We start from the raw sequence: 24,592 nt of genomic DNA on the forward strand, positions 1-24,592 counted from the left end.
GATTGAAATGATTGTAATGGAAAATTATTTCACTTTGATGTGGAGATCGATACAGCAGGGCAGGAAGAATACAGCTCATTCCGTGATTCATCAGTAGCGACAGGTGATGCATTCTTAGTGTTGTTTGCCATCAATTCTGTATCCAGTTGGCACGAGCTCCAGGATCTCAGAAGCAAGATCATCCAAGATCATCAACTCACTTCAGCTATCCCGATGGTCATTGTTGGAAATAAGTTGGTAAGTTCTTCTATACATGTACATTGATGTGTGAGTTACATGTACATATGTAGTTTCCTAAGAAACTATAGTGTTGTACAGTGGGGATTGGAAACGAATGTTTGGTTTTATCAATAGAGTTAATCAGGTGATTCAGACACCATTCATATGTAAAGAGATTCAAGTGCTGATGTTTCCAGTGTTAGTCCTTTGTACATGCACATGTAAGAGGGAATCACAAAGCGTTTACACTCGAAACGTCAGTACTCAAATCTCTTTACAGTCACTGTGGCAAAATTACATGTACCTAATATCAAGTGTGTTGGTAAATCTTACATTTGTTTCAGCTATACATGTACATGTACAATTTCAAGGGAGCAAGGATGACGCAGTGCTAAGAGCACTCGCCTCCCAGCAATCCGCGGGTCCTATTCCCAGACTCAGTGTCATACACTGTATGTGGGTTCAGTTTGTTGTTAGTTGTGATCTTTGCTCCGAGAGGTTTTCCTCTGGGTACTCCAGTTTTCCCTTCTCCTCAAAAGCCAACACTTCTAAATTCCAATATGATCTAGAAAGTGTCCCCAATTACATGTAGTGCTCTGCGCTAAATACATTGACACTTAAATTAAGTGATTTATTTATTTATTTATTTTATTGTATTTTTATGACTGAGTTGCTGGCCTACCATAAATTATCTGATATTACAAGAAAAAATAAATAAATAAATAAATAAATAAATAAGTAAATAAATGAATAAACCAGTGTAATAGATAGGATGCAATTAAATTATAAAAGGAAAAAAAAAACAGCGTAACCAGATAGGACACACGCACAAACATGTACACAAAGCAAGAAAAAAACAACAAAAAACAGTCTAGGGTGCAGTAAACATGTACATGTGCTGCGCTTTACACCTGATTAACATGCTACATGTAGACGTACATGTACTGGAAATGACACCTTGAAACTCAAGACAGATCCAACATACATGTACGTGGGAACCAAAATAAGTTCTGATTCCCCTGGTCCCTGCTTCCCTTTAACCAATTAAGGGGTCAAGATGACTGATACACACTTCCGATTTCTCATTCTAGGATTTAGAAGAGGAAAGAGAAGTAATGAAAGATGAAGTGTTAGAATACTGCAATTCATCTGATGTGAACATCCCATTAATTGAGACATCAGCCAAGGTAGGTTACACTGTTAGAAGGTGGAATGATTACTAAAGCGACGTTGGTTCCAAGTAACTGTATAATCCTTTTCTAAAACAAATACAATACTCCAGAACAACCCCGCGGTCCGAAAGTGACCCAAAACGTATTCTCAATCCTAGTAGGTCATGTGACCCAAAACAAAACAAAAACCAACTTCATATACAGCACTCAAAGCATCCTTCACATCAGAAGTCTCAAAATATTTTGTAGCATTAGGCAACATCAACCCCTTACTAATGATATCAGGTCAATGGAGCCAGGTCCAAAAAGGTCTTGTGGAAAGTTACTGTGACCGGAAAATCGTGATCTGAGCCTGATAACGTCGCTAGCTGTTGGTACATTTTAAGTCGGCTGCAGAACAAAAACTCCTCTGCACCGCACCTTGTGGGTACTTGAATTACAGAATATACTTGATTTATCACCACATACATACACAGATTGGATGTGTAAATTAAATAATTACATTTTTGATATTTTTTTACCGTTTGATTAACAGTCATGTTCACCTGTACATGAAAGGTGCTCTGATAGCTGTACATGTAGGTTACATTTCCAGCATACTGTAGCATTTTCAGGTGTGTAGTATGCAACAAATTTCAAAGTTAACCATGTTTGCAGAGGTTATTTAACATTATCGACAAATCTCTGAATTATAATAGGTATACATACTGTACAATGCAGCTTTAGCACATACATGCACTGCAGCAAAGTTTATGCGCTTATTGACTGCCAATTGATTATTTTTTTTTCCAATGGTGTTGGGTTACATTGCCTCCATACATGTACATGTAATTGAAGGGGTGTGTGGAAAAATGCCTTAAGTGACATCTGATTTAGTGCCTAATTCTCCTAGTAAATTGCCTTGTTCTTCCTTGTATGAGCAAAGGAGAATTTGACATAAGATCAGATGTCACTTAGGGCTTTTTTCCACTCACCCCTTCAATTGTAGATTTTAGACACCTCTTGCAGAATTTAACCCAAAATTTGTAAAATAAATGACAGCTGTGATGTTACCCTTGTAAATGGACCTCACCAGTTTTATAAAATTAGTAATTATTTTAATTCTACAATCTTTTGATGCAGATTGAATATAATGGCAAATTATATGATGTCCACGGAGATAGTTGATACAGCAGGGCAGGAAGAATACAGCTCATTCCGTGATTTATCAGTAGCGACAGGTGATGCATTCTTAGTGTTGTTTGCCATCAATTCTGTATCCGGTTGGCACGAACTCCAGGATCTCAGAAGCAAGATCATCCAAGATCATCAACTCACTTCAGCTATCCCGATGGTCATTGTTGGAAATAAGTTGGTAAGTTCTTCTATACAAGTCATGTACATTGATGGGTGATTTACCTCTAGTTTCTTAAGAAACAATGGTGCTGTACAGTAAGGATTGGAAATGAATGTTTTTTGTTTTTTTTTAGCAATAGAGTTAATCAGGTGATTCAGACACCATTCATATGTAAAGAGATTCAAGTGCTGATGTTTGCAGTGTTAGTCCTTTGTACATGCACATGTAAGAGGGAATCACAAAAGGCTCACGGTTGAAACTTCAGTTACTCGAATCTCTTTACAGTGGCCAAATTGCATGTACCTAATATCAAGTGTGTTGAAAAAATCTTACATTTGTTTTTGCTATACATGTACATATACAATTTCTGGAGAGCAGGGATGATGCAGTGCTGAGAGCACTCGCCTCCCACCAGTGTGGCGCGGGTTCAATTCCCAGAGTCGGCGTCATTTGTGGGTTGAGTTTGTTGTTGGTTCTTGTCTTTGCTCCAAGAGATTTTTCCCCGGGTGCTCTGGTTTTCCCTTTTCCTCAAAAACCAACGCTTCTAAATTCTAATTTGATCTGGAAAGTGTCCCCAATTAGTGCTCTGCACTAAATACATTGACACTTAAATGAAGTGATTTATTTATTTATTCATTTTATTGTATTTTTATGACTGAGTTGCTGGCCTACCATAAATTATCTGATATTACAAGAAAAAATAAATAAAAAATCAATAACCAAGTGTAAAAAGATAGAATGCAAATAAATAATATGATAAATGTGCAGCGCTGTACACCTGATTAACATGCTACATGCATGCGTGCTGGAAATGACACCATGTAACTCAAGACAGATCCAACATACATGTATGTGGGAACCCAAATGAGTTCTGATTCCCCTGGTCCCTGCTTCCCTTTACCAATTAAGGGGTCAAGATGACTGATACACACTTCCGATTTCTCATTCTAGGATTTAGAAGAGGAAAGAGAAGTAATGAAAGATGAATTGTTAGAATACTGCAATTTATCTGATGTGAACATCCCATTAATTGAGACATCAGCCAAGGTAGGTGACACTGTTACAAGGTGGAATGATTACTAAAGCGACGTTGGTTCCAAATAACTGTATAATCCTTTTCCAAAACAAAATACAATACTCCAGAACAACCTCGTGGTCCAAAAATGACCCAAAACGTATTCTCAATCCTACATGTGACCCAAAACAAAAAAAAAAACAACTTCATATACAGCACCTAACGCATCCTTCACATCAGAAGTCTCAGAATATCTTGTAGCATTAGGCAACAGAAACCCTTTAATAGTGATATCAGGTCGATGGAGCCAAGTCCAAAGAGGTCTTGGGGAAAGTTACTGTAAACGGAAAATCATGATCTGTGGCTGATAACGTGGTTAGCTGTTGGTACATTTTCAGTTGGCTGCAGAACAGAAACCCTTGTGAAGATGAGCCTGCTGTCAGTGTGGCTGATCGTTAGAATTTTTTTGTGAGGTTGCACCGTCTGGTTCTCAAATCCTGACTCTATTTCAGACCTCAGATTATGTAATTTCCCGGTACCCAGTTATGTGAAACATGGTCTCTAAAGTTAATACATAACCTCTTTGAGACCTGTGATGTTTTTCCTAATAATTATTTCCGAAAAAGTATTATTTGAACGTGCACAGTGTCCAATTTATCACTTAAATTATATACACCGTATTCAGTATGTGGCCGGTAGCAGAATTACCACAATGGATATTTACCTTCATAATCACCGTAAAATCGTAGTATTTACTTTCAAACATCTTAAAAGTACAGATATCGTTATTCGGATATCTTCATTTTTAAAGGTAACATCAACTGCCATTAATGTGGTAAAAGAACCCAAGAATATAAACTAAAATTGATTAAAAATAGTAGCAATAGTTATTTCCTGGAAAGGATTGGTTAAAGATCAAGTTGGGTAGAAACTCATCAAAGGAAGGTGAACAGGGTGTTATCAACACCAAATAAAATTCCTTTAACTATTTTAACCCAAAAAAATTGCGTCGTATAAATATTTTTCCATTACCGACAATTTTTATCATCTAACAAACATTGAAACTCTAATCACAATGGGTCAGTAAACACAAGTAGCGATCACTAGTTGGTAGAAACGGATCTGAAAAATGCTTATGAGAAACGGACGTGTTCTATGTTAAATCCATGCAAGTTTTCAGACTTTATAATAGCCTGTGTAGCAGTCGTTTCCTTTTCCTTCAAGCCAAGCGGGGGAAGCGTGCGAGGGCATTGGGCAAAAAGGAGTAAAAAAGTAGGAGCGGGGGGGGGAGGGGGGGGGGGAAAGGAAAGGAAACGCTTCCTTTCATTCCCTGCCCCTCCCCCCTCCCGCGCTCCTACTTTTTTCCTCAATTTATCCCAATGCCCTCGCGCGCTTGCCCCGCTTGGCTTAAAGGAAAAGAAAACAACTGCTACGCAGGCTAACTTTATAACAGTATCGTTAACATCTATACCCAGTGACCAGCACATACAGTGTAACTTATAACGAATATACCCAACCCCACTTTTATAGGTTGCTTTGATGCCAGATGAAATTTGTAATGTGGCGTTTTTCAAGTGTGGTGAAAAAACGATTTCAAAATATTACCCTTGCTCCCAAAGGTATGATGCATTTAGTCTGTAAGACTCTTTTTTGCAGTAACATAGCCCGCCTTGGTGAAATTTGAGCGCCACGTTTGACACACTTCTGCAAATTGTATGTGCCTGTTTGTTTTTATTTACGGTGACCCGGCAATGCCATCCTTTAGAATAAACCCTGCTCTGGAAATACATGTACCCCTGATAGTTTCCTTATATTTGTGTTTACACTTGAAAATAGCACTGATATAGCTGTGTTCTCTTCACAACTGAAAGCAGCGTTCTTATAGTTCTGTTCACACTTGAAAACAATGAGATGTAGCTGTAACACGCTTGAAAGCAGCCTTGATATAGGTTTGTACTTGAAAAACAGGCCTTATACGATCGCGAGTATGGCAGTGTTCACGCTTAAAAGCAGCATTCATATAGGTGTTGACAATTGGAAACATGCCTGATTTAACTGTGTTATTCACTTGAAAGCAGCCTTGGTGTTGCTGTGTTCACAGCACTGCCGCTGCTCTAACATTTGTTTTGTGTTTTCTTTAGACTGGCCTGAATGTCGAGCAATCATTCCAACTGATGATGCAACAGACCCAGCGAATTCAGCCATCGTTGTTAGAAAGAACAGTACCCAGAAATCCTGGGAGCAAACCGGCCAAACCAGAACAATGTCTTTTACTCTAGGATTAGCATTTAAATAGGATTTGTTTTGTAGTTTACATTTAGGAAAGGCTATTCATATTTCATTGCTGACAAGACATAGTAACCGGTTACTTGTCCTACATGGCAATTCTTCCTTAGTGGAGTTAAGTCGCCCATGCCATTGCTCCAATTTTACATACAAGTCACTTTTTACTTTTGAGAGTGTCGCATTATTGCATCTGTTTATTTAAAGACAGGTACTTCTTTTATACGGGCATATTTTGACATTTTGGGCGAGTTAACATCTCTGCGAGCAACTTTAGGAAAGGAGAGTTTGTATGTGGTCTAAGTAGCCGACATTCTACGCAGCTTGCTTTCACATTACGATATCAGAACTTGCCTTTCTTACGGATCTTTATGGGAAGTAGCTATCTTCAAATTTAGTCTTTGTTTTATAAATTATAGTGTCTCGTCTTTAGCCGGACTTTTCTTTTCTTCTCTTTTTTTTTTTTTCCTGGTCAACAAAATTAATGGTACCTGAAAATCAGTAGCAGGAGACTTATTGCTGGTTGGGTTTATTCTGAGTAAGACTCATTTACGCTGGCTCAGAAACACGGGCCAAAATTACCTACAAGTCAACATTGAACTGCAAAGTAGATTATTTCGATTTTCCTCGATATAACATGTACCGACAGAAGACTTGCGGAAATAAATAAATAATTCCCTGACAGCATTGTCGTTAGTGTGTTTGAAGCCCCAGCTAAATGTTCCAACATTACTGTATATTTTCGATGTAAGAATGTTTGGCACTCTGCTCTCCATTATGCTGGACCAGCGTATGTTGGTTGAATGCTCTGTGATCAGGCAATTTAGCTCGATGATTTAATTTGCGGGTAGACCCTTGCTTTTTCTTGGAAGTAGTAAAGCGAGCCAGCGTGAAAATTGCTTCCCACGAGGCGACGCTTTTTTTTTTCTTTTTTTTTTTTTTTTTGCGCGCGCTCCACTCAACCATCCCTGGAAAAAAAAAAAAAAAGAATACTCACAGTCAACAACGATTTTGTTGGAGACAACAATTTTGGCGGCGTTCACATTGAGCTTAAACACACCATGATTAATGAAAATTCCTCATAGCAAGCTTTGGAGTCACAGTAGAATCCCGATGACTTCAACTCAGGAGGGAAACAAAAATAATTCGAGTTAGCAGAATTGGCGTTGAATTTTAAGTTGTTGGAGGCTGTGCATTGTTGAGATTATATGATTAGTTTGGATGACTCACGTTTAAAATTGCGGATAAGATAAGAACAGCATTAGGAAAGACCAAACCCCATAATAGATGGTGACCTCTGCCTGCACTCCCCTTCCTCAACCTCAAAAGATGGTCTCTTTATTGCATAGCCACCCCTCTACTTAGCAGTAAAAATAACGATGAGATTAGAACCTCACTTTTCTTGTTTATCTAGCAATGGTGACTCTTGCTAGCTAAATATTTCTATGTCAACTCAAATCTTAAAGCCAATAAAATTGTGTTGGTTATGTTCACAGAACAGGTATGGTGTTCTATAGCCCCTACTCCAGACAAGGTGGATCTTTGAGCAAACTTGTTATGACCAGTTCTCTTAGTTAAGTAAACGAGAATAATCTCATTAGCGTGCACTTCTGGACATATTGTATCTCAGTCATTGATGCATGTGCCTTGTGTCTTGGGGATAGTCTTTCAACAGACGCATTGTAAGATCTCATGATGCTTTGTTCGATCACGTTTTTGTATCAACAAACTTGATTTGCTGTGCAATTTCGCAGTTAATTTAGCCACGATTTACATTAAATTTGACCTCTCTGCGCCCTTTGGGTACCCAGGTTATTTCTGCTTCAACTGCAGAATATACTTGATTTAACACCATATGTGCACAGATTGGATGTGTAAATTAAATAATTACATTTTTTTATAATTTTTTTTTTTACCGTTTGATTAAGTCATGTACACTTGTACATGAAAGTTGCTCTCGACTGATAGCTGTACATGTAGGTTAAATTTCTAGCATACTGTAGCATTTTCAGGTGTGTGGTGTGCAACAAATTTCAAAATTAACCATGTTTGCAGAGGGCATTAGTTTTAATTTTCAAATCTCTGATTTATAATAGGAATACATACTGTACAATGCAGCTTTAGCACAGACATGCACTGCAGCAAAGTTTATGTGCTTATCGACTACTAATTGAATTTTTTTTTTCTAATTTCCAATGATGTTGGGTTACATTGCCTTCATACATGAGAGTGCAATACATGTACATGTAATTGTAGGTTTCAGACACCTCTTGCAGAATTTAACGCAAAATGGGTAAAATAAATGACAGCTGTGATGTTACTCTGACTTGTAAAAGGAGAAAGGTGATGACATCACCAGTTTTGTAAAATTAGTTGTTAATTTTAATTCTACAATCTTTTAATGCAGATTGAATATAATGGAAAATTATATGATGTGGAGATAGTTGATACAGCAGGGCAGGAAGAATACAGCTCATTCCGTGATTCATCAGTAGCGACAGGTGATGCATTCTTAGTGTTGTTTGCCATCAATTCTGTATCCAGTTGGCACGAGCTCCAGGATCTCAGAAGCAAGATCATCCAAGATCATTAACTCACTTCAGCTATCCCGATGGTCATTGTTGGAAATAAGTTGGTAAGTCCTTCTATACATTCATTTGATATGTGAGTTTCATGCACAGTGTACATGTAGTTTAATTCTTAAGAAATTATGGTGCTGTACAGTAGGGATTGGAAACAAATGTTTTTTTTTTTTTTTTTTTTTTTTTTTTTTTTTTTTTATCAACAGAGTTAATCAGGTAATTCAGACACCATACATATGTAAAGAGATTCAAGTGCTGATGTTTCCACTCGAATTGTCAGTACTCAAATCTCTTTACAGTCACTGTGGCAAAATTACATGTACCTAATATCAAGTGTGTTGGTAAATCTTACATTTGTTTCAGCTATACATGTACATGTACAATTTCAGGGGAGCAGGGATGACGCAGTGCTAAGAGCACTCGCCTCCCAGCAATCCGCGGGTTCGATTCCCAGACTCAGTGTCATACGCTGTATGTGGGTTCAGTTTGTTGTTAGTTGTGATCTTTGCTCCGAGAGGTTTTCCTCTGGGTACTCCAGTTTTCCCTTCTCCTCAAAAGCCAACACTTCTAAATTCCAATTTGATCTAGAAAGTGTCCCCAGTTACATGTAGTGCTCTGCGCTAAATACATTGACACTTAAATTAAGTGATTTATTTATTTATTTATTTTATTGTATTTTTATGACTGAGTTGCTGGCCTACCATAAATTATCTGATATTACAAGAAAAAATAAATAAATAAATAAATAAATAAATAAACCAGTGTAATAGATAGGATGCAATTAAATTATAAAAGGAAAAAAAAAACAGCGTAACCAGATAGGACACACACACAAACATGTACACAAAGCAAGAAAAAAACAACAAAAAACAGTCTAGTGTGTAGTAAACATGTACATGTGCTGCGCTTTACACCTGATTAACATGCTACATGTAGACGTACTGGAAATGACACCATGAAACTCAAGACAGATCCAACATACATGTACATGGGAACCAAAATAAGTTCTGTTTTCACTGGTCTCTGCTTCCCTTTAGCCAATTAAGGGGTTAAGATAGCTGATACACACATCCAAATTTCTCATTTCGCATTCTAGGATTTAGAAGAGGAAAGAGAAGTTATGAGAGATGAAGTGTTAGAATAAGTGCAAATTCATCTGATGTGAACATCACATTAATTGAGACATCGGCGAAGGTAGGTTACACTGTTAGAAGGTGGAATGATTACCGAAAGTTGGTTCCAAGTAACTGTATAATCCTTTTCTAAAACAAATACAATACTCCAGAACAACCCCGCAGTCCGAAAGTGACCCAAAACGTATTCTCAATCCTAGTAGGTCATGTGACCCAAAACAAAACAAAAACCAACTTCATATACAGCACTCAAAGCATCCTTCACATCAGAAGTCTCAAAATATTTTGTAGCATTAGGCAACATCAACCCCTTAATAGTGATATCAGATCGATGGAGCCAGGTCCAAAGAGGTTTTGTGGAAAGTTACTGTGACTGGAAAATCATGATCTGTGGCTGATAACGTCGCTAGCTGTTGGTACATTTTAAGTCGGCTGCAGAACAAAAACTCCTCTGCACCGCACCTTGTGGGTACCCAGGATATTTCTACTTGAACTACAGAATATACTTGATTTAACACCACATACATACACAGATTGGATGTGTAAATTAAATAATTACATTTTTGATATTTTTTTACCGTTTGATTAACAGTCATGTTCACCTGTACATGAAAGGTGCTCTGAAAGCTGTACATGTAGGTTACATTTCCAGCATACTGTAGCATTTTCAGGTGTGTAGTATGCAACAAATTTCAAAGTTAACCATGTTTGCAGAGGGTATTTAACATTATCGACAAATCTCTGAATTATAATAGGTATACATACTGTACAATACAGCTTTAGCACAGACATGCACTGCAGCAAAGTTTATGTGCTTATCGACTACTAATTGAATATTTTTTTCTAATTTCCAATGATGTTGGGTTACATTGCTTTCATACATGAGAGTGCCATACATGTACATGTAATTGTAGGTTTCAGACACCTCTTGCAGAATTTGACCCAAAATGTGTAAAATAAATGACAGCTGTGATGTTACTCTTGTAAAAGGAGAAAGGTGATGACATCACCAGTTTTGTAAAATTAGTTGTTAATTTTAATTCTACAATCTTTTAATGCAGATTGAATATAATGGAAAATTAGATGATGTGGAGATAGTTGATACAGCAGGGCAGGAAGAATACAGCTCATTCCGTGATTCATCAGTAGCGACAGGTGATGCATTCTTAGTGTTGTTTGCCATCAATTCTGTGTCCAGTTGGCACGAGCTCCAGGATCTCAGAAGCAAGATCATCCAAGATCATCAACTCACTTCAGCTATCCCGATGGTCATTGTTGGAAATAAGTTGGTAAGTTCTTCTATACATTGATATGTGAGTTTCATGCACAGTGTACATGTAGTTTCTTAAGATACTATGGTGCTGTACAGTAAGGATTGCAAGCAAATGTTTTTTTTTTTTATTTATTTATTTTTTTTTATCAACAGAGTTAATCAAGTAATTCAGACACCATACATATGTAAAGAGATTCAAGTGCTGATGTTTGCAGTGTAAGTCCTTTGTACATGTACATGTAAGAGGGAATCACAAAGGGTTTACGCTCAAAATGTCAACTGTTACTCAAATCTCTTTACAGTGACCAAATTACATGTACCTAATATCAACTGTGTTGATAAAATCTTATATTTTTTTCTGCTATACATGTACCTAATTTATACAATTTCATGAGAACAGGGATGATGCAGTGCTGAGAGCACTCGCCTCCCACCAGTGTGGCCCGGGTTCGATTCCCAGAGTCGGCGTCATTTGTGGGTTGAGTTTGTTGTTGGTTCTTGTCTTTGCTCCAAGAGGGTTTTCCCTGGGTACTCCGGTTTTCCCACCTCCTCAAAAACCAACACTTCTAAATTCTAATTCGATCTGGAAAGTGTCCCCAATTAGTGCTCTGCACTAAATACATTGACACTTAAATGAAGTGATTTATTTATTTATTTATTTATTTATTTATTTATTTATTTATTTATTTATTTATTTATTTATTTTATTGTATTTTTATGAATGAGTTGCTGGCCTACCGTAAATTATCTGATATTACAAGAAAAAATAAATAAAAAAAATAAATAACCAAGTGTAAACAGATAGGATGCAAATAAATAATATGATAAATGTGCAGTGCTGTACACTTGATTAACATGCTACATGCATGCGTGCTGGAAATGACACCATGAAACTCAAGACAGATCCAACATACATGTATGTAGGAACCCAAATGAGTTCTGATTCCCCTGGTCCCTGCTTCCCTTTAACCAATTAAGGGGTCAAGATGACTGATACACACTTCCCATTTCTCATTCTAGGATTTAGAAGAGGAAAGAGAAGTAATGAAAGATGAAGTGTTAGAATACTGCAATTCATCTGATGTGAACATCCCATTAATTGAGACATCAGCCAAGGTAGGTTACACTGTTAGAAGGTGGAATGATTACCGAAGGTTGATTCCAAGTAACTGTATAATCCTTTTCTAAAACAAAATACAATACTCCAGAACAACCACGTGGTCCGAAAATGACCCAGAACGTATTCTCAATCCTGGTACACTGTAAGTCATGTGACCCCAAACAAAAAACAACTTCATATACAGGACTCAAAGCATCCTTCACATCAGAAGTCTCAGAATATCTTGTAGCATTGGGCAACAGAAACCTTTTAATAGTGATATCAGGTCAATGGAGACAAGTCCAAAGAGGTCTTTGTGGTGTACTGGGTCCGAGTAAAGACACGTTTACATCCGGGAATGTAATTAAGGAATGTGTTGTTGAATATAGAAACCATAATGGCGGACCTTAGTGTGTCTTAGTGACTTTGTGTCTGACTTAGTGTCACCCTGCGGCCCTTAAACACAACATTGGCGACGAGGATGGCGAACGAAAAAACTTTACCGCCGCTGGATCTATCGGGATCATCATCACAAGTTGCAAACAAATGGCGAAAGTGGAAACGGGCATTCGAGTATTATGCTGAAGGAAAAGGTTTGGAAAACACGCGAAAGAAAACTTCGCAGCTTCTGCACTTCGCTGGAATGGAAGTCCAGGATATCTTTGAAGATCTTGTAGACCCCGATCCTACTGGCAATGATGATCCGTACGCCGTTTGCATTAGGAAACTGGATAACCATTTTCATACCGAAGAGAATGTGCCATTCGAACGCCACGTGTTCCGTCAATTGGCGCCGACTGAAGGAGAACCTGTGGATAAGTTCGTTGTGCGTCTTCGCCAACAAGCTAGGCATTGCAATTTCGGTACTTCGTTGGATGATAATTTGAGGGACCAATTGATTGAAAAGTTGACCAATCGAGAGCTAAAGAAGAAGTTGTTGGAAACGAGAAATATCACTTTAGCAGACGTGTTGGAGAAAGCGAGAGCTTCGGAAGCGGCTGGACAACAAATGAAGTACATGGCGGGGGGAAGTGACGTCAACGCCATACGGAAAAAAGGAGAGAAGACAGCAGATCACGGTGAGAAAATTTGTTACAGCTGTGGGAAAAGTGGACATTTTTCACGCGATTCGTGCTGTCCGGCAAAAGGGAGAAAATGTGCTAAGTGCTTCAGGTACGGCCATTTTGCGGCGTTGTGCAGAGGTAACGTTCGACCTTCACCTGCAAGAGATAGAGAGAGTCGTCCAAAGGGAACCAGCCACAATAATAGAAGGTCGGCCCGTCAGACAAATCATGTTGGAGGCTGTTCAGAGGAAGAGATTAGAGTGGACGAAAACCCAGCGTTTGCATTTTATGTAGCTGAGGAAGGAGAAGAAGTTTGTGTGGTGTCAGTTGCAAGTGAGCCTACAATGGATGTGAGTATCAGTGGAATTGTGATGGAAGTGTTGATTGATTCAGGGTCAGTGAGCAATTTGATGGGGGAAGATGATTTTCAAAAGTTGAAGGGTTTAGGCTTTAAAGGGGACATTGAACATTGCTCAAAGAAATTGTTTGCTTATGGGGGGAAGAAAGTTGATGTGATTGGCCAATTTGAGGCTGAAATTTCCACTGGGGATACCAAAGTAACCACCAAGTTTATCCTAGTCAGGCGGGGGAGGTGCATTCTGGGAAATGTGACAGCAAGGGAACTGGGTGTTCTTCACATTGGACCACCTGTTGCACCTAGAGGTACCAGCTGTAATGAGGTCCAAGGTGACATTGCTGACCAGCTTAAGGCAAAGTATCCTAAAGTGTTTGAGGGGATTGAAAAACTGAGTGATTTCCAATTGAAACTGCATGTTAACCCTAACGTACCTCCTGTGGCACAAAAGTTGAGGCGGGTTCCATTTGCACTTCGTGAAAAGGTGACTGCTAAGATAGGAGAACTGTTGAAGGAAGATATCATAGAGAAAGTAGAAGGCCCTACCACTTGGGCGAGCCCGGTTGTTGTAGCACCCAAGCAGTCAGGTGAAATAAGACTTTGTGTGGATATGCGCTGTGCTAACGAGGCTATCATTCGAGAAAGGTTGCCTATTCCTACCATTGATGAAGTGCTTGAGGAGTTAAATGGTAGCACTGTCTTCTCTAAGCTAGACCTGCGCTGTGGTTTCCACCAAATAGAGTTGCATGAAGATTCGAGGGACATAACCACTTTCATTACACATGAGGGTTTGTTCCGGTACAAAAGGCTAAGCTTTGGTGTGAATGCCGCACCCGAGAAGTTTCAGCATGTTATCCGTCAGATTATTGCAGATGTAGAGGGAGTTGTCAACATTGCCGACGACTTGATTGTCCATGGTAAGACCATCGCAGAGCATGACCAAAACCTGCACAAGCTACTAGCAAAGCTAGAAGAGAAGAACCTTACCTTAAGTGGAGAGAAGTGTACCTTCAGAATGAGTAAAGTGGTTTTCATGGGAATTATTCTTTCTCAGCATGGCATTGGGCCCACCGAGGAGAAAGTGCGAGCGGTTGTGGAGGCGAGCCGTCCTACCTCGCCCTCGGAGGTGAGAAGCTTCCTGGGGTTGGTTGGGTTCAGCGCAAGATTTATCCCAGATTTCGCGACTGTAGCTGAACCTCTTAGAGCACTCACTAGGAAGGGAGAAAAGTTTGAGTGGAATGAGGAAGAGGAGCAAGCTTTTCAAACACTTAAACAGAAACTTGCAGGAGCGTCGATGCTAGCCTACTTTGATAGAGATGCGCACACAAGAGTGATAGCGGATGCCAGCCCTGTGGGTCTTGGTGCTGTTCTGGTGCAGGAAGTAAAGGGGCAGAGCCGCGCTGTATGTTATGCTAGTAGAAGCCTTAGTGACACTGAACGTCGGTACAGCCAAACCGAAAAAGAAGCTTTGGCACTTGTTTGGGCCTGTGAAAGGTTTAATTTATATTTGTGTGGCCTACCTGAGTTTGACTTAGTGACTGACCATCAGGCGCTGAAAACCATTTATGGTCCAAGATCAAAGCCATCTGCACGCATTGAGCGATGGGTATTGCGTTTGCAGCCCTTTAACTACAAAGTGATCTATGTGCCATCCAGGGAAAACATAGCAGATGCCCTTTCTCGGCTAACAAAGGTACCAGCATCTCGTGGCTATGTTCATGATGAAGAATATGTACGCGCAATTACCCTCCAAGCAGTACCTGCAGCCCTCCGAATAGAGGAGATAGAAGCAGTTTCATTTGAAGATGAAGAGTTGAAAGTTGTGCGTGAGTGCTTGCAGAGTGGGGATTGGGAGAAAGCACCAAAAGCCTTTGTGATGGTGCGCAATGAGTTGACCAACGTCGGCCAGATTGTATTGCGGGGAACGAGGATTGTTGTCCCAAGAGAATTACAGAAGAGAGTGCTTGACCTGGCTCATGAGGGGCATCAGGGGATTGTTAAGACCAAAGAGCGTCTAAGATCAAAGGTGTGGTGGCCAGGAATTGACAAGCAAGCAGAGAAGAAATGTAGAGAATGCTTCGGGTGTCAGCTAGTAACCAAGCATGTTCCACCCCCACCAATTAAGCCCACAAGACTACCCGATGGAGCCTGGCAGGAAGTAGCTTTGGATTTGTTAGGACCGTTGCCTGGAGGAGAGTATTTATTAGTAACGGTTGACTATTTCTCTAGATGGATGGAGGTAGATGTTATCTACTCAACGACAAGTGCCACAATTATCAAATGCCTAGACAGCCATTTTGCTCGGTACGGTGTACCAGTTGGCTTGAGAACTGATAATGGTTCAAATCTTGTGTCTGAAGAGATGGAGAAATACCTAGAGGAAATGGGCATCATTCATCATCACACAACGCCTTTGTGGCCAAGAGCCAACGGTGAGGTGGAACGAGAAAACCGGTCTCTTCTCAAAGCCATGAGAGTTTTCCACGCTGAAGGGAAAAATTGGCGAGCCGAACTCAACAAGTTCTTGCTGGCTTACCGATCTACCAACCACACCACCACAGGATTAAGCCCAGCTGAGCTGTTTTTCAAGAGAAAGTTGACAACCAAGCTACCAGAGCTAACAGAAGTTGCTGAAAAACAGAGTGATGTGGTCTACCAACAAATCAGAGATCGTGACGCAGAAAGAAAACAGCTAGCCAAAGACTATGCTGACAGAAGAAATCATGCAAAAGACAGAGCTGTCAATGTAGGAGATGCTGTACTGCTGGAAAGAAGGAAGGAGAACAAATTGTCACCATCGTATGAAACTGAACCTTACAAAGTTACGGAATGTCATGGTGATCAGGTTGTTCTGAAGTCACCCCATGGAGTCGAATACAGAAGGAATCTACAACACGTAAAACCACTTGTGACTCCAGATGTTGAACCCAGTAAAGAACAGGAACCAGAACCAACTGAGGAAACCCTGATACCAGAACCAGTGGACTGTCCACCTGAAGGGCAGGTGCCTCAGGAAGCAGCAGTCACGCCACGTCGTTCGGGGAGAGTTAGTCGGCCTCCCAGGCGCCTTGATGACTATGTTCTGGATTGAGCTTTTGATGAACTGTTTAGAAAAACAGAGACCTTGACTTGTTTTGCATTAGTGATTTTGTTGATATTGTTGATATTGAACTGTTTTGAGACAGAGCTTGAACTCTTTTGATGAACATTGTTTCTAGTATGCTTAGTTGTTTACAAGTTGAACTAAGTCCTTTGCATTGATCAGTTTTAATGGCATGTTAGAAGTTGTTACTCGAGAAAAGGAGAGATTGTGGTGTACTGGGTCCGAGTAAAGACACGTTTACATCCGGGAATGTAATTAAGGAATGTGTTGTTGAATATAGAAACCATAATGGCGGACCTTAGTGTGTCTTAGTGACTTTGTGTCTGACTTAGTGTCACCCTGCGGCCCTTAAACACAACAGTCTTGGTGAAAGTTACTGTGAACGGAAAATCATGATCTGTGGCTGATAACGTGGCTAGCTGTTGGTACATTTTGAGTTGACTGCAGAACAGAAACCCTTGTTCTAGGTGAGCCTGCTGTCAGTGTGGCTGATCGTTAGAATTCTTTGTGAGGTTGCACCGTCTGGTTCTCCAAATCCTGTCTCTATTTCAGACCTCTGGTTATGTAATTTCCCGGTTCCCAGTTATGTAAAACATGGGCTCTAAAGTTAATAACTAACCTCTTTGAGACATGTGATGTGTTCCCTAACATTTCCGAAAAAGTATTAATGTATTATTTTAACGTGCAAAATGTCCAATTTATCACTCAAATTATATACACTGTATTCAGTATGAGGCCGATAGCAGAATTACCACAATGGATACTTATCTTCATAATCACCGTAAAATCGTAGTATTTACCTTAAAACACCTTAAAAGTACAGATATTGTTATTCCGATATCTTCATTTTTAAAGTGAACATCAACTGCCGTTAATGTGGTAAAAGCACCCAAGAATATAAACTGAAAATTTTTAAAAAATAGGAGCAATCGTTGTTCCCTGGAAAGGATTGGTTAAAGGTCAAGTTGGGTAAAAACTCATCAAAGTAAGGTAAACAAATGCAAGGTGTTATCAACACCAAATAAAATTCCTTTAGCTATTTTAACCCCAAAAAAATTGCGTTGTAAATATTTTTTTTTTATCACTGACAATTTTTTTGTCATCTAACAAAGATTAAAACCTTAATCACAATGGGTCACTGAACACAAGAAGTGAACACCAGTTGGTAGAAAACGGATCTGAAAAATACTTATGAGAAATGGACCTCTTCTATGTTAAATCCCTACAAGTTTTCAGATTTTATACCAGTATCGTTAACATCTGTACCCAGTAGCCAGCACATACAGTGTAACATATAACGATTTTTTTAACAGCTTTATTGACCATTACACATGTTACATACAGCAAATTAAACAGCCAGGAAGAAATGAAATATATGTGCAAAGTGATTTAAAGTGATAGAGTCAAAAGGGCAGGTGCGAACGGGACGCGGGGACCCATGCGAGGTACCTCCCATGGTACAAATAATAATTAAAACACGATCAACCAAAAGACGCCAAATTTAAAAGACTCTAAAAAACTAGGGATGGCAGGGGCAGGATCGTACAATTGACCAGGTACAGGGATAGAATGTGTCAAAGTGATTGTGCAAAAGGTGAAAGATGTGCTCAGTAACAAAGTTGCGGAGGGAAGCAGAATATACCTAACCCCACTTTTATAGGTTGCTTTGATAGCAGATGAAATTTGTAATGTGGCGTTTTTTAAGTGTGGTGAAGAACTATTTCAAAACATTACGATCTTGTTCCCAAAGGTACGATGTATTTAGTCCGTAAGACTCTTTTTTGCAGTAACATAGCTCGCCTTGGTGAAATTTGAGCGCCACGTTTGACACACTTCTGCAAATTGTATGTGCCTACTTGTTTTTATTTACGGTGACCCGGCAAGGCCATCCTTTAGAATAAACCCTGCTCTGGCAATACATGTAGCCCTGATAGTTTATATTTGTGTTGACACTTGAAAACAGCTCTACTATAGCTGTGTTCTCTTCACGTCTGAAAGCGGCCTTCTTATATAGGTATGTTCACACTTGAAAACAATGAGATGTAGCTGTGTCACGCTTGAAAGCAGCTTTGATATAGGTGTGTTCATACTAGAACCCATGTGTTCACGCTTGAAAACAGGCCTTATACGAGTATGGAAGTGTTCACGCTTAAAGCAGCATTCATATAGGTGTGTTCAAAATTGGAAACAGGCCTGATTTAACTGTGTTATTCACTTGAAAGCAGCCTTGGTGTTGCTGTATTCACAGCACTGCCGCTGCTCTAACATTTGTTTTATGTTTTCTTCAGACTGGCCTCAATGTCGAGCAATCATTCCAGCTGATGATGCAACAGATCCAGCGAATTCAGCCATCGTTGTTAGAAAGAACAGTACCCAGAAATCTTGGGAGCAAACCGGCCAAACCAGAGAAATGTCTTTTACTCTAGGATTTGCATTTAAATAGAATTCATTTTGTAGTTTACATTTAGGAAAGGCTATTCATATTTCATTGCCGACAAGACATAGTAACCGGTTACTTCTCCTACATGGCAATTCTTCCTTAGTGGAGTTAAGTCGCCCATGCCATGGCTCTAATTTTACATACAAGTCACTTTTTACTTTTGAGAGTGTCGCATTATTGCATCTGTTTATCTAAAGACAGGTACTTCTTTTATACGGGCATATTTTGACATTTTGGGCGAGTTAACATCTCTGCGGGCAAATTTAGGTAAGGAGAGTTTGTATGTGGGCTAAGTAGGCGACATTCTAAGCAGCTTGTTTTCACATTACGATATCAGAACTTGCCTTTCCTACCGATCTTTATGGGAAGTTGCTATCTTCAAATTTAGTCTTTGTTTTTTTAAATTATAGTGTCTCGTCTTTAGCCGGACTTTTCTTTTCTTTTTTTTTCCTGGTCAACAAATGGTACTTGAAAATCAGTAGCAGGAGACGTATTGCTGGTTGGGTTTATTCTGAGTAAGACTCATTTACGCCTCAGAAACACGGGTCAAAATTACCTATGAGTCAACATTGTACTGCAAAGTAGATTCTTTCGATTTTCCTCGATATAACATTTACCGACAGAAGACTTGCGGAAATAAATAAATAATTCCCTGACAGCATTGTCGTTGGTGTGTTTGAAGCCCCAGCTAAATGTTCCAACATTTCTGTGCATTTTCGATGTAAGAATGTTTAGCACTCTGCTCCCCATTATGCTGGACCAGCGTATGTTGGTTGAATACTCTGTGATCAGGCAATTTAGCTCGATGATTTAATTTGCGAGTAGACCCTTGCTTTTTCTTGGGGATAGTAAAGCGAGCCAGGGTGAAGATTGCTTCCCACGAGGCGACGCTTATTATTTTTATTTATTTTTGTTTTGCGCGCGCTCCACTTAACCATCCCTGGGAAAAAAAAAAGAATACTTACAGTCAACAACGATTTTGTTGGAAGCAACAATTTTGGTGGCGTTCACATTGGGCTTAAACACACTACGATTAATGAAAATTCCTTATAGCAAGCTTTGGAGTCACAATAGAATCCCGTTGACTTCAACTCAGAAGGGAAACAAAAATAGTTCGAGTTAGCGGAATTGGTGTTGAATTTTAAGTTGTTGGAGGCTGTGCATTGTTGAAGTTATATGATTAGTTTGGATGATTGACGTTTTAAATTGCGGATAAGATAAGAACAGCATTAGGGAAGTGGTCAAAACTACTATACTCGAACAGGACCCACCAAACTTCAAAATAGATGGTTGTCTCTGCCTGCACTCTTCTTCCTCAACCTCAAAAGATGGTCTCTTCATTGCGTAGTCACTCCTCTATTTAGCAGTAAAAAATAACGATGAGATTAGAACCGCACTTTTCTTGTTTATCTAGCAATGCTGACTCTTGCTAGCTGAATATTTCTGTGTCGACGTAATTACTCAAATTTTAAAGCCAATAAAATTGTGTTGGTAATTTTCACAGAATAGGTGGTGTGTTCTATAGCCCCTACCCCAGACAAGGTGGATCCTCGAACAAACTTGTTATGACCAGTTCTCTTAGTTAAGTAAACGGGATTAATATAGGTTGGTATCAAAACAGCCTTTGACAAGTCAGTGTGTGTGACCTAGTATGTGTATGAAATCCCAAGAAGCCGAGTAGAATTAAGGATTAATTTTTACGCGTATTTTCAAAGTTTTTCGCAAATTAATCTTCAATTGCACAAGGACTCATTGCGATTACGTGTTGATAATATAGAGGGCAATAATTTCTTAAAAATATTGAAAACCGCTTGGAAATCACACGATTACAGATCGATAAAAATAGCAAACCGTGGGTCCAAAGAAGGAACTTGCGGATTAATTCCTTGCACTGAATTTAACCTGCTTCTTCCTCCCATAAAAAGCACACTTTAATGCTCGGTTATCGTTCGTGTTAGGAAGAAGTAGCGAGGTGAAAGCACGTGTTCGCCGTGAGTGATTTCAGTTTCTCAACCAAACAAATATCAATCCGTTCCAAGTTTTTAGCTTTTCGCACAAATAATCTCCTGTTGTTTATTGTAAGACACGAAAATTGACCCTCAGGATTTCCCTTTATAGCTGATTTTCCTCGCCATTGGTCGCTCATAATAATGGAGCTGGCCGAGATGTCGCTGTGGGGATGGGGTAAATGCTGTACATGAAACTGACTGTACCAGGTCGGGTAGAGTTAACCCAAGCCCCGTATCCATTTTCAAAATCACCAGCTCTCTAAAAAAGGAAGCGATCGTGCAATCGGAAACAGAAAAAGTCCATTGCCAGCCAAGCTAAGTACATGGGGATTTGTGACGACGAAGCATTCACTAAGGTTTGCAAATCATGGGGCATTAACTGTACATGAATAAACCACAAATCGCCTCTGACCGGACTACGGTAGCTTACGGTCTAAATCCAAGTCTGGTGCCTTGACTCCGTCTAACAGTGATTTCAAAGAATGTCCCAAACTGTAAAATAATCCCCAAACACAAACGAATTCACCAGAAAAGTTAAAGGAAAGTTAAATTAAAAAGTTAAATTAAATAAAGCGTTAAATTAAGTTAAATTAGGCGTTATTTAAGCTTCAGAATCAACAGTTTGAACACTCCATTCATCCAACATTTACCCAACATCCGTTCAACTTTTTTGCTAAGCAAATGTTGGGCAAATGTTGAAAACGGGCCTTAACTCGACAAATAGCCCATCCCGATATTTACTTACAGTATACAAAATATTCTGATATTTTTTTTGCCCTCCCCCCCCCCCCCCCCTCCTCCCACCCACTCACATAATCATGTAGCTTAGAATGTCAGTTCTACTGAGATGGTTTTCCTTACTCTCCTGTATAACATGTAGTATTATTCTCACGAGGCCGAGTAGAATTATGGATTAATTTTGAAGCGCATTTTAAAAGTTTCCCAAATTGCTCGACAGGGGAAATTTGCGAAGACTTCGAAATTACAAGTAAAAATTAATCCTTAATCTACGAGGAATCATTGCAATTACGCTTGGAGGGCAAAATTTTCTTAAAACCATCAAGGAATTCGTAAAACAGTCATAAAACAGTCACCGTAAGCAAGCCGAAACAAACAAATCATTTTTTTTTCGTAGCGTACAAAACAAACAAAACTGACGAGAAGAGTTACCATTAAACAGATGTAATTAAGAGAGAATACAAGTTTAATTCAGGAGCAAACTAACAACGATAAAAATTAAGGTTAGACATCAATTAATTGTTCACCTGCGTTGTGAAGCTTCCTGCCCCTTGAAAATCACACGAACATAGATTGACAAAAATAGCAAACGGTCTATCCAAAGAAGGGACCTGCAGAGTAATTTCTTCCACTGAATTTGACCTGCTCCTTCCTCCCATCTAAAGGACACTGTTATGCTCGGTTATCGTCCGTTGTAAGAAGAAGTAACGAGGTGAAAGCACTTGGTCGCCATGTCGACTGATTTCAGTTTCTCAGCCAAACAAATATCAATCCGATCCAAGTTTTTAGCTTTGACACAAATAATCTTTTTGCTGTTTTTGTAAGAGACACGAAAACTTAACCTTTACGAATTTCTTTTCTAGCTGCAGCACTTGATTTCCATGTATTTTTGGTACGAACAATCTGGCTTAAAGAGTCGAACTCCCATGAACCTCAAAGAACTCGTTGTTTTTGGGCACAAAATGAGGAAACTAGCAAAAATATAAAATTGGTGTGCTCAGTCAATGAGGAGCGAGTATTTTCGCCGTTCGGCCAATCAGGAGAAAGTAATTTTGCCCTCGGTGAAAAGGAAAATTAAGAAAAATGCCCTCTGTTACAACAAATCAGCATTCAGTAATTTTGCCCTCTGTATTACATTCTTACTCTTGATACATATATTATCATTCATTGCATAAAATGCACTTATTTTATGCAAACATTTATACATTGGTGAGACAGGAAGAAGACTAGGCGCCTGATTTTGCGAACATCTTTGAGGCGTTGAAAGAAATGACAAGGAGACGTCTAAACCGGTCTCTGCACACAGACTTTTCATGTGAATATTGCAGCTTCAGGTTCACGGGCTTTATTTAAGGCTTCTCTTATTTTACAAGTTATCTTCTTTAAGTTCCTACAGTTATATTACCAAATGTTACCTAAAATGGAGCCTTTTGTATACGCTCCAGCAAGCATGCATATGGTAAATGGGCAAACGTTTTCTTCTTTAATTTCTACAGTTATATTACCAAACGTTACCTAAAAAGTATTAATGGAGCCTTCTGTATACGCTCCTGCAAGCATGCATGGTAACTGGACAAACGTGGTCTTCTTTAAGTTCCTTAAGTTATATTACCAAATGTTATGTAAAAAGCATTAATGGAGCCTTTTGTATACGCTCCGGCAAGCATGCTTGGTTACTGAGCAAACTTTTTCTTCTTTAAGTTCTACAGTTATATTACCAAAAGTTATCTCAAAAGCATTAAATATTAATTGAGCCTTTTGTACACGCTCCGGCAAGCATGCTTGGTAACTGGACAAACGTTATCTTTTTTAGTTTTCTACAATTATATTACCAAATGTTATCTAAAAACCCTTAATCGAGCCTTTTGTACACGCTCCAACAAACATGCTTGATAACGGAACAAACGCCAAAATAGGGTTTCTAGGAGGCATTTCAAAAGTAATCCAGCCAATAAACGGATAGATGATCAGAATGACTGAATTACAAAAACCCAATTGTTCCGCCACGTTTGCAAATGACATGTTAGTTGGAATTGCATAAGAACCTGAGCTGTTTAATGAGTAATCGAGTTATTAACACAGTCTTCACGAACTGTTAAATGCTTATTAATTCCTACATTGGAGCCTCTGCCTTGAAAACCTGACATAATACGGACACCTCTGTATGCCAGGCGGGATATTACGGACAGTTAACTGGGTCCCAGTAAGACCAAATGACATGTAAACTCTCCCTTTATATGACCGGCAAATTCATAATACGGACAAGACGTTCAGCCTCTTTTGGTGGATTGAAACATTTTACTGTATAATAAGTATATCCAATTTTAACGACTGGACACAAAATGAGTCCATTAACACTATCAGTTTCATATGCAATTATGCTTATAGTAAGTTCTCCCTCCGTTTCTGCAGGAAACATACGTATTGGCGCATTTGTGCCCTTTTGTACGTTTTCTAAGAAAAACTCCTTAGCCATGATCCTCATTTAGCATCCGTTTCTGTAGGTAGTCACAGTGGCTCGCTACAAAAAAAAGCAACTTCATTGGATGTTTAACTACTAATCACTCACGGTAATATGCTTTGTACCGTCTTGTTTCAAGAAATAGGTCAAAACTTTCCTTATTTTATATTGTTGCTTTAAGGTAAACAAACACCTACAATGAGCAAATGGCCACCTAAGTTATCTATTAATGGGGAGATTAAGTACCGACGACGACGACGTCAACGAGAACGTCAGAAAAACAATAGTCTTAATTGGAAAAAAACGTTGA

At 39.2% G+C, this 24,592-nt stretch overlaps 2 protein-coding genes across 11 annotated transcripts in view; both read left to right on the forward strand.

The window, feature by feature from the left end:
• LOC146475616 (ras-like protein 1) overlaps positions 1-6,312 on the forward strand; it is a 230,397-nt gene extending 224,085 nt beyond the window's left edge. For 2 of the 8 annotated variants that reach the window (XM_085116020.1, XM_085116023.1), the window contains exons 2-5: positions 2-237; positions 2,514-2,745; positions 3,679-3,774; positions 5,884-6,312. In XM_085116020.1, coding sequence (XP_084972146.1) covers positions 2,524-2,745; positions 3,679-3,774; positions 5,884-6,021 — 456 coding nt within the window. In that variant the 5' untranslated portion in view covers positions 2-237; positions 2,514-2,523 and the 3' untranslated portion in view covers positions 6,022-6,312. Of the gene's footprint in view, position 1; positions 238-1,307; positions 1,407-2,513; positions 2,746-3,678; positions 3,775-5,272 lie in introns of those variants that run through there. The other 6 variants (XM_085116016.1, XM_085116018.1, XM_085116019.1 and 3 more) reach the window with 5 other exon arrangements.
• A 4,078-nt stretch (positions 6,313-10,390) lies between these two features.
• On the forward strand, positions 10,391-20,412 carry LOC146475624 (ras-like protein 1). Of its 3 annotated transcripts, XM_085116014.1 has the most exons (5): positions 10,391-10,411; positions 10,802-11,029; positions 12,034-12,129; positions 18,295-18,384; positions 18,923-20,412. In XM_085116014.1, exons 2-5 carry the CDS (start codon positions 11,006-11,008, stop codon positions 19,058-19,060), a joined length of 348 nt encoding a protein of 115 aa, XP_084972140.1. In that variant the 5' UTR covers positions 10,391-10,411; positions 10,802-11,005; the 3' UTR covers positions 19,061-20,412. The 3 variants fall into 3 exon arrangements, with proteins under 3 accessions (XP_084972140.1, XP_084972138.1, XP_084972139.1); XM_085116012.1 differs by lacking the exon at positions 10,391-10,411 and having other exon boundaries at positions 10,488-11,029; XM_085116013.1 differs by lacking the exons at positions 10,391-10,411; positions 18,295-18,384 and having other exon boundaries at positions 10,490-11,029.
• The last annotated feature ends 4,180 nt before the right edge of the window (positions 20,413-24,592 follow it).

This window comes from Pavona decussata, unplaced genomic scaffold (assembly GCF_977016875.1).
Source record: "Pavona decussata unplaced genomic scaffold, jaPavDecu1.1 SCAFFOLD_84, whole genome shotgun sequence".
Lineage (NCBI taxonomy): Eukaryota > Metazoa > Cnidaria > Anthozoa > Scleractinia > Agariciidae > Pavona > Pavona decussata.

Excerpts from the sequence above, each read along its gene's own strand:
- LOC146475624 (XM_085116012.1), top strand. The coding sequence starts at position 10,796 with ATGCAGATTGAATATAATGGAAAATTAGATGATGTGGAGATAGTTGAT. Across the intron at positions 11,030-12,033 it reads TCATTGTTGGAAATAAGTTG|GATTTAGAAGAGGAAAGAGA; the intron begins GTAAGTTCTTCT and ends TTCTCATTCTAG. Across the intron at positions 12,130-18,294 it reads TAATTGAGACATCAGCCAAG|GTTGCTTTGATAGCAGATGA; the intron begins GTAGGTTACACT and ends CCACTTTTATAG.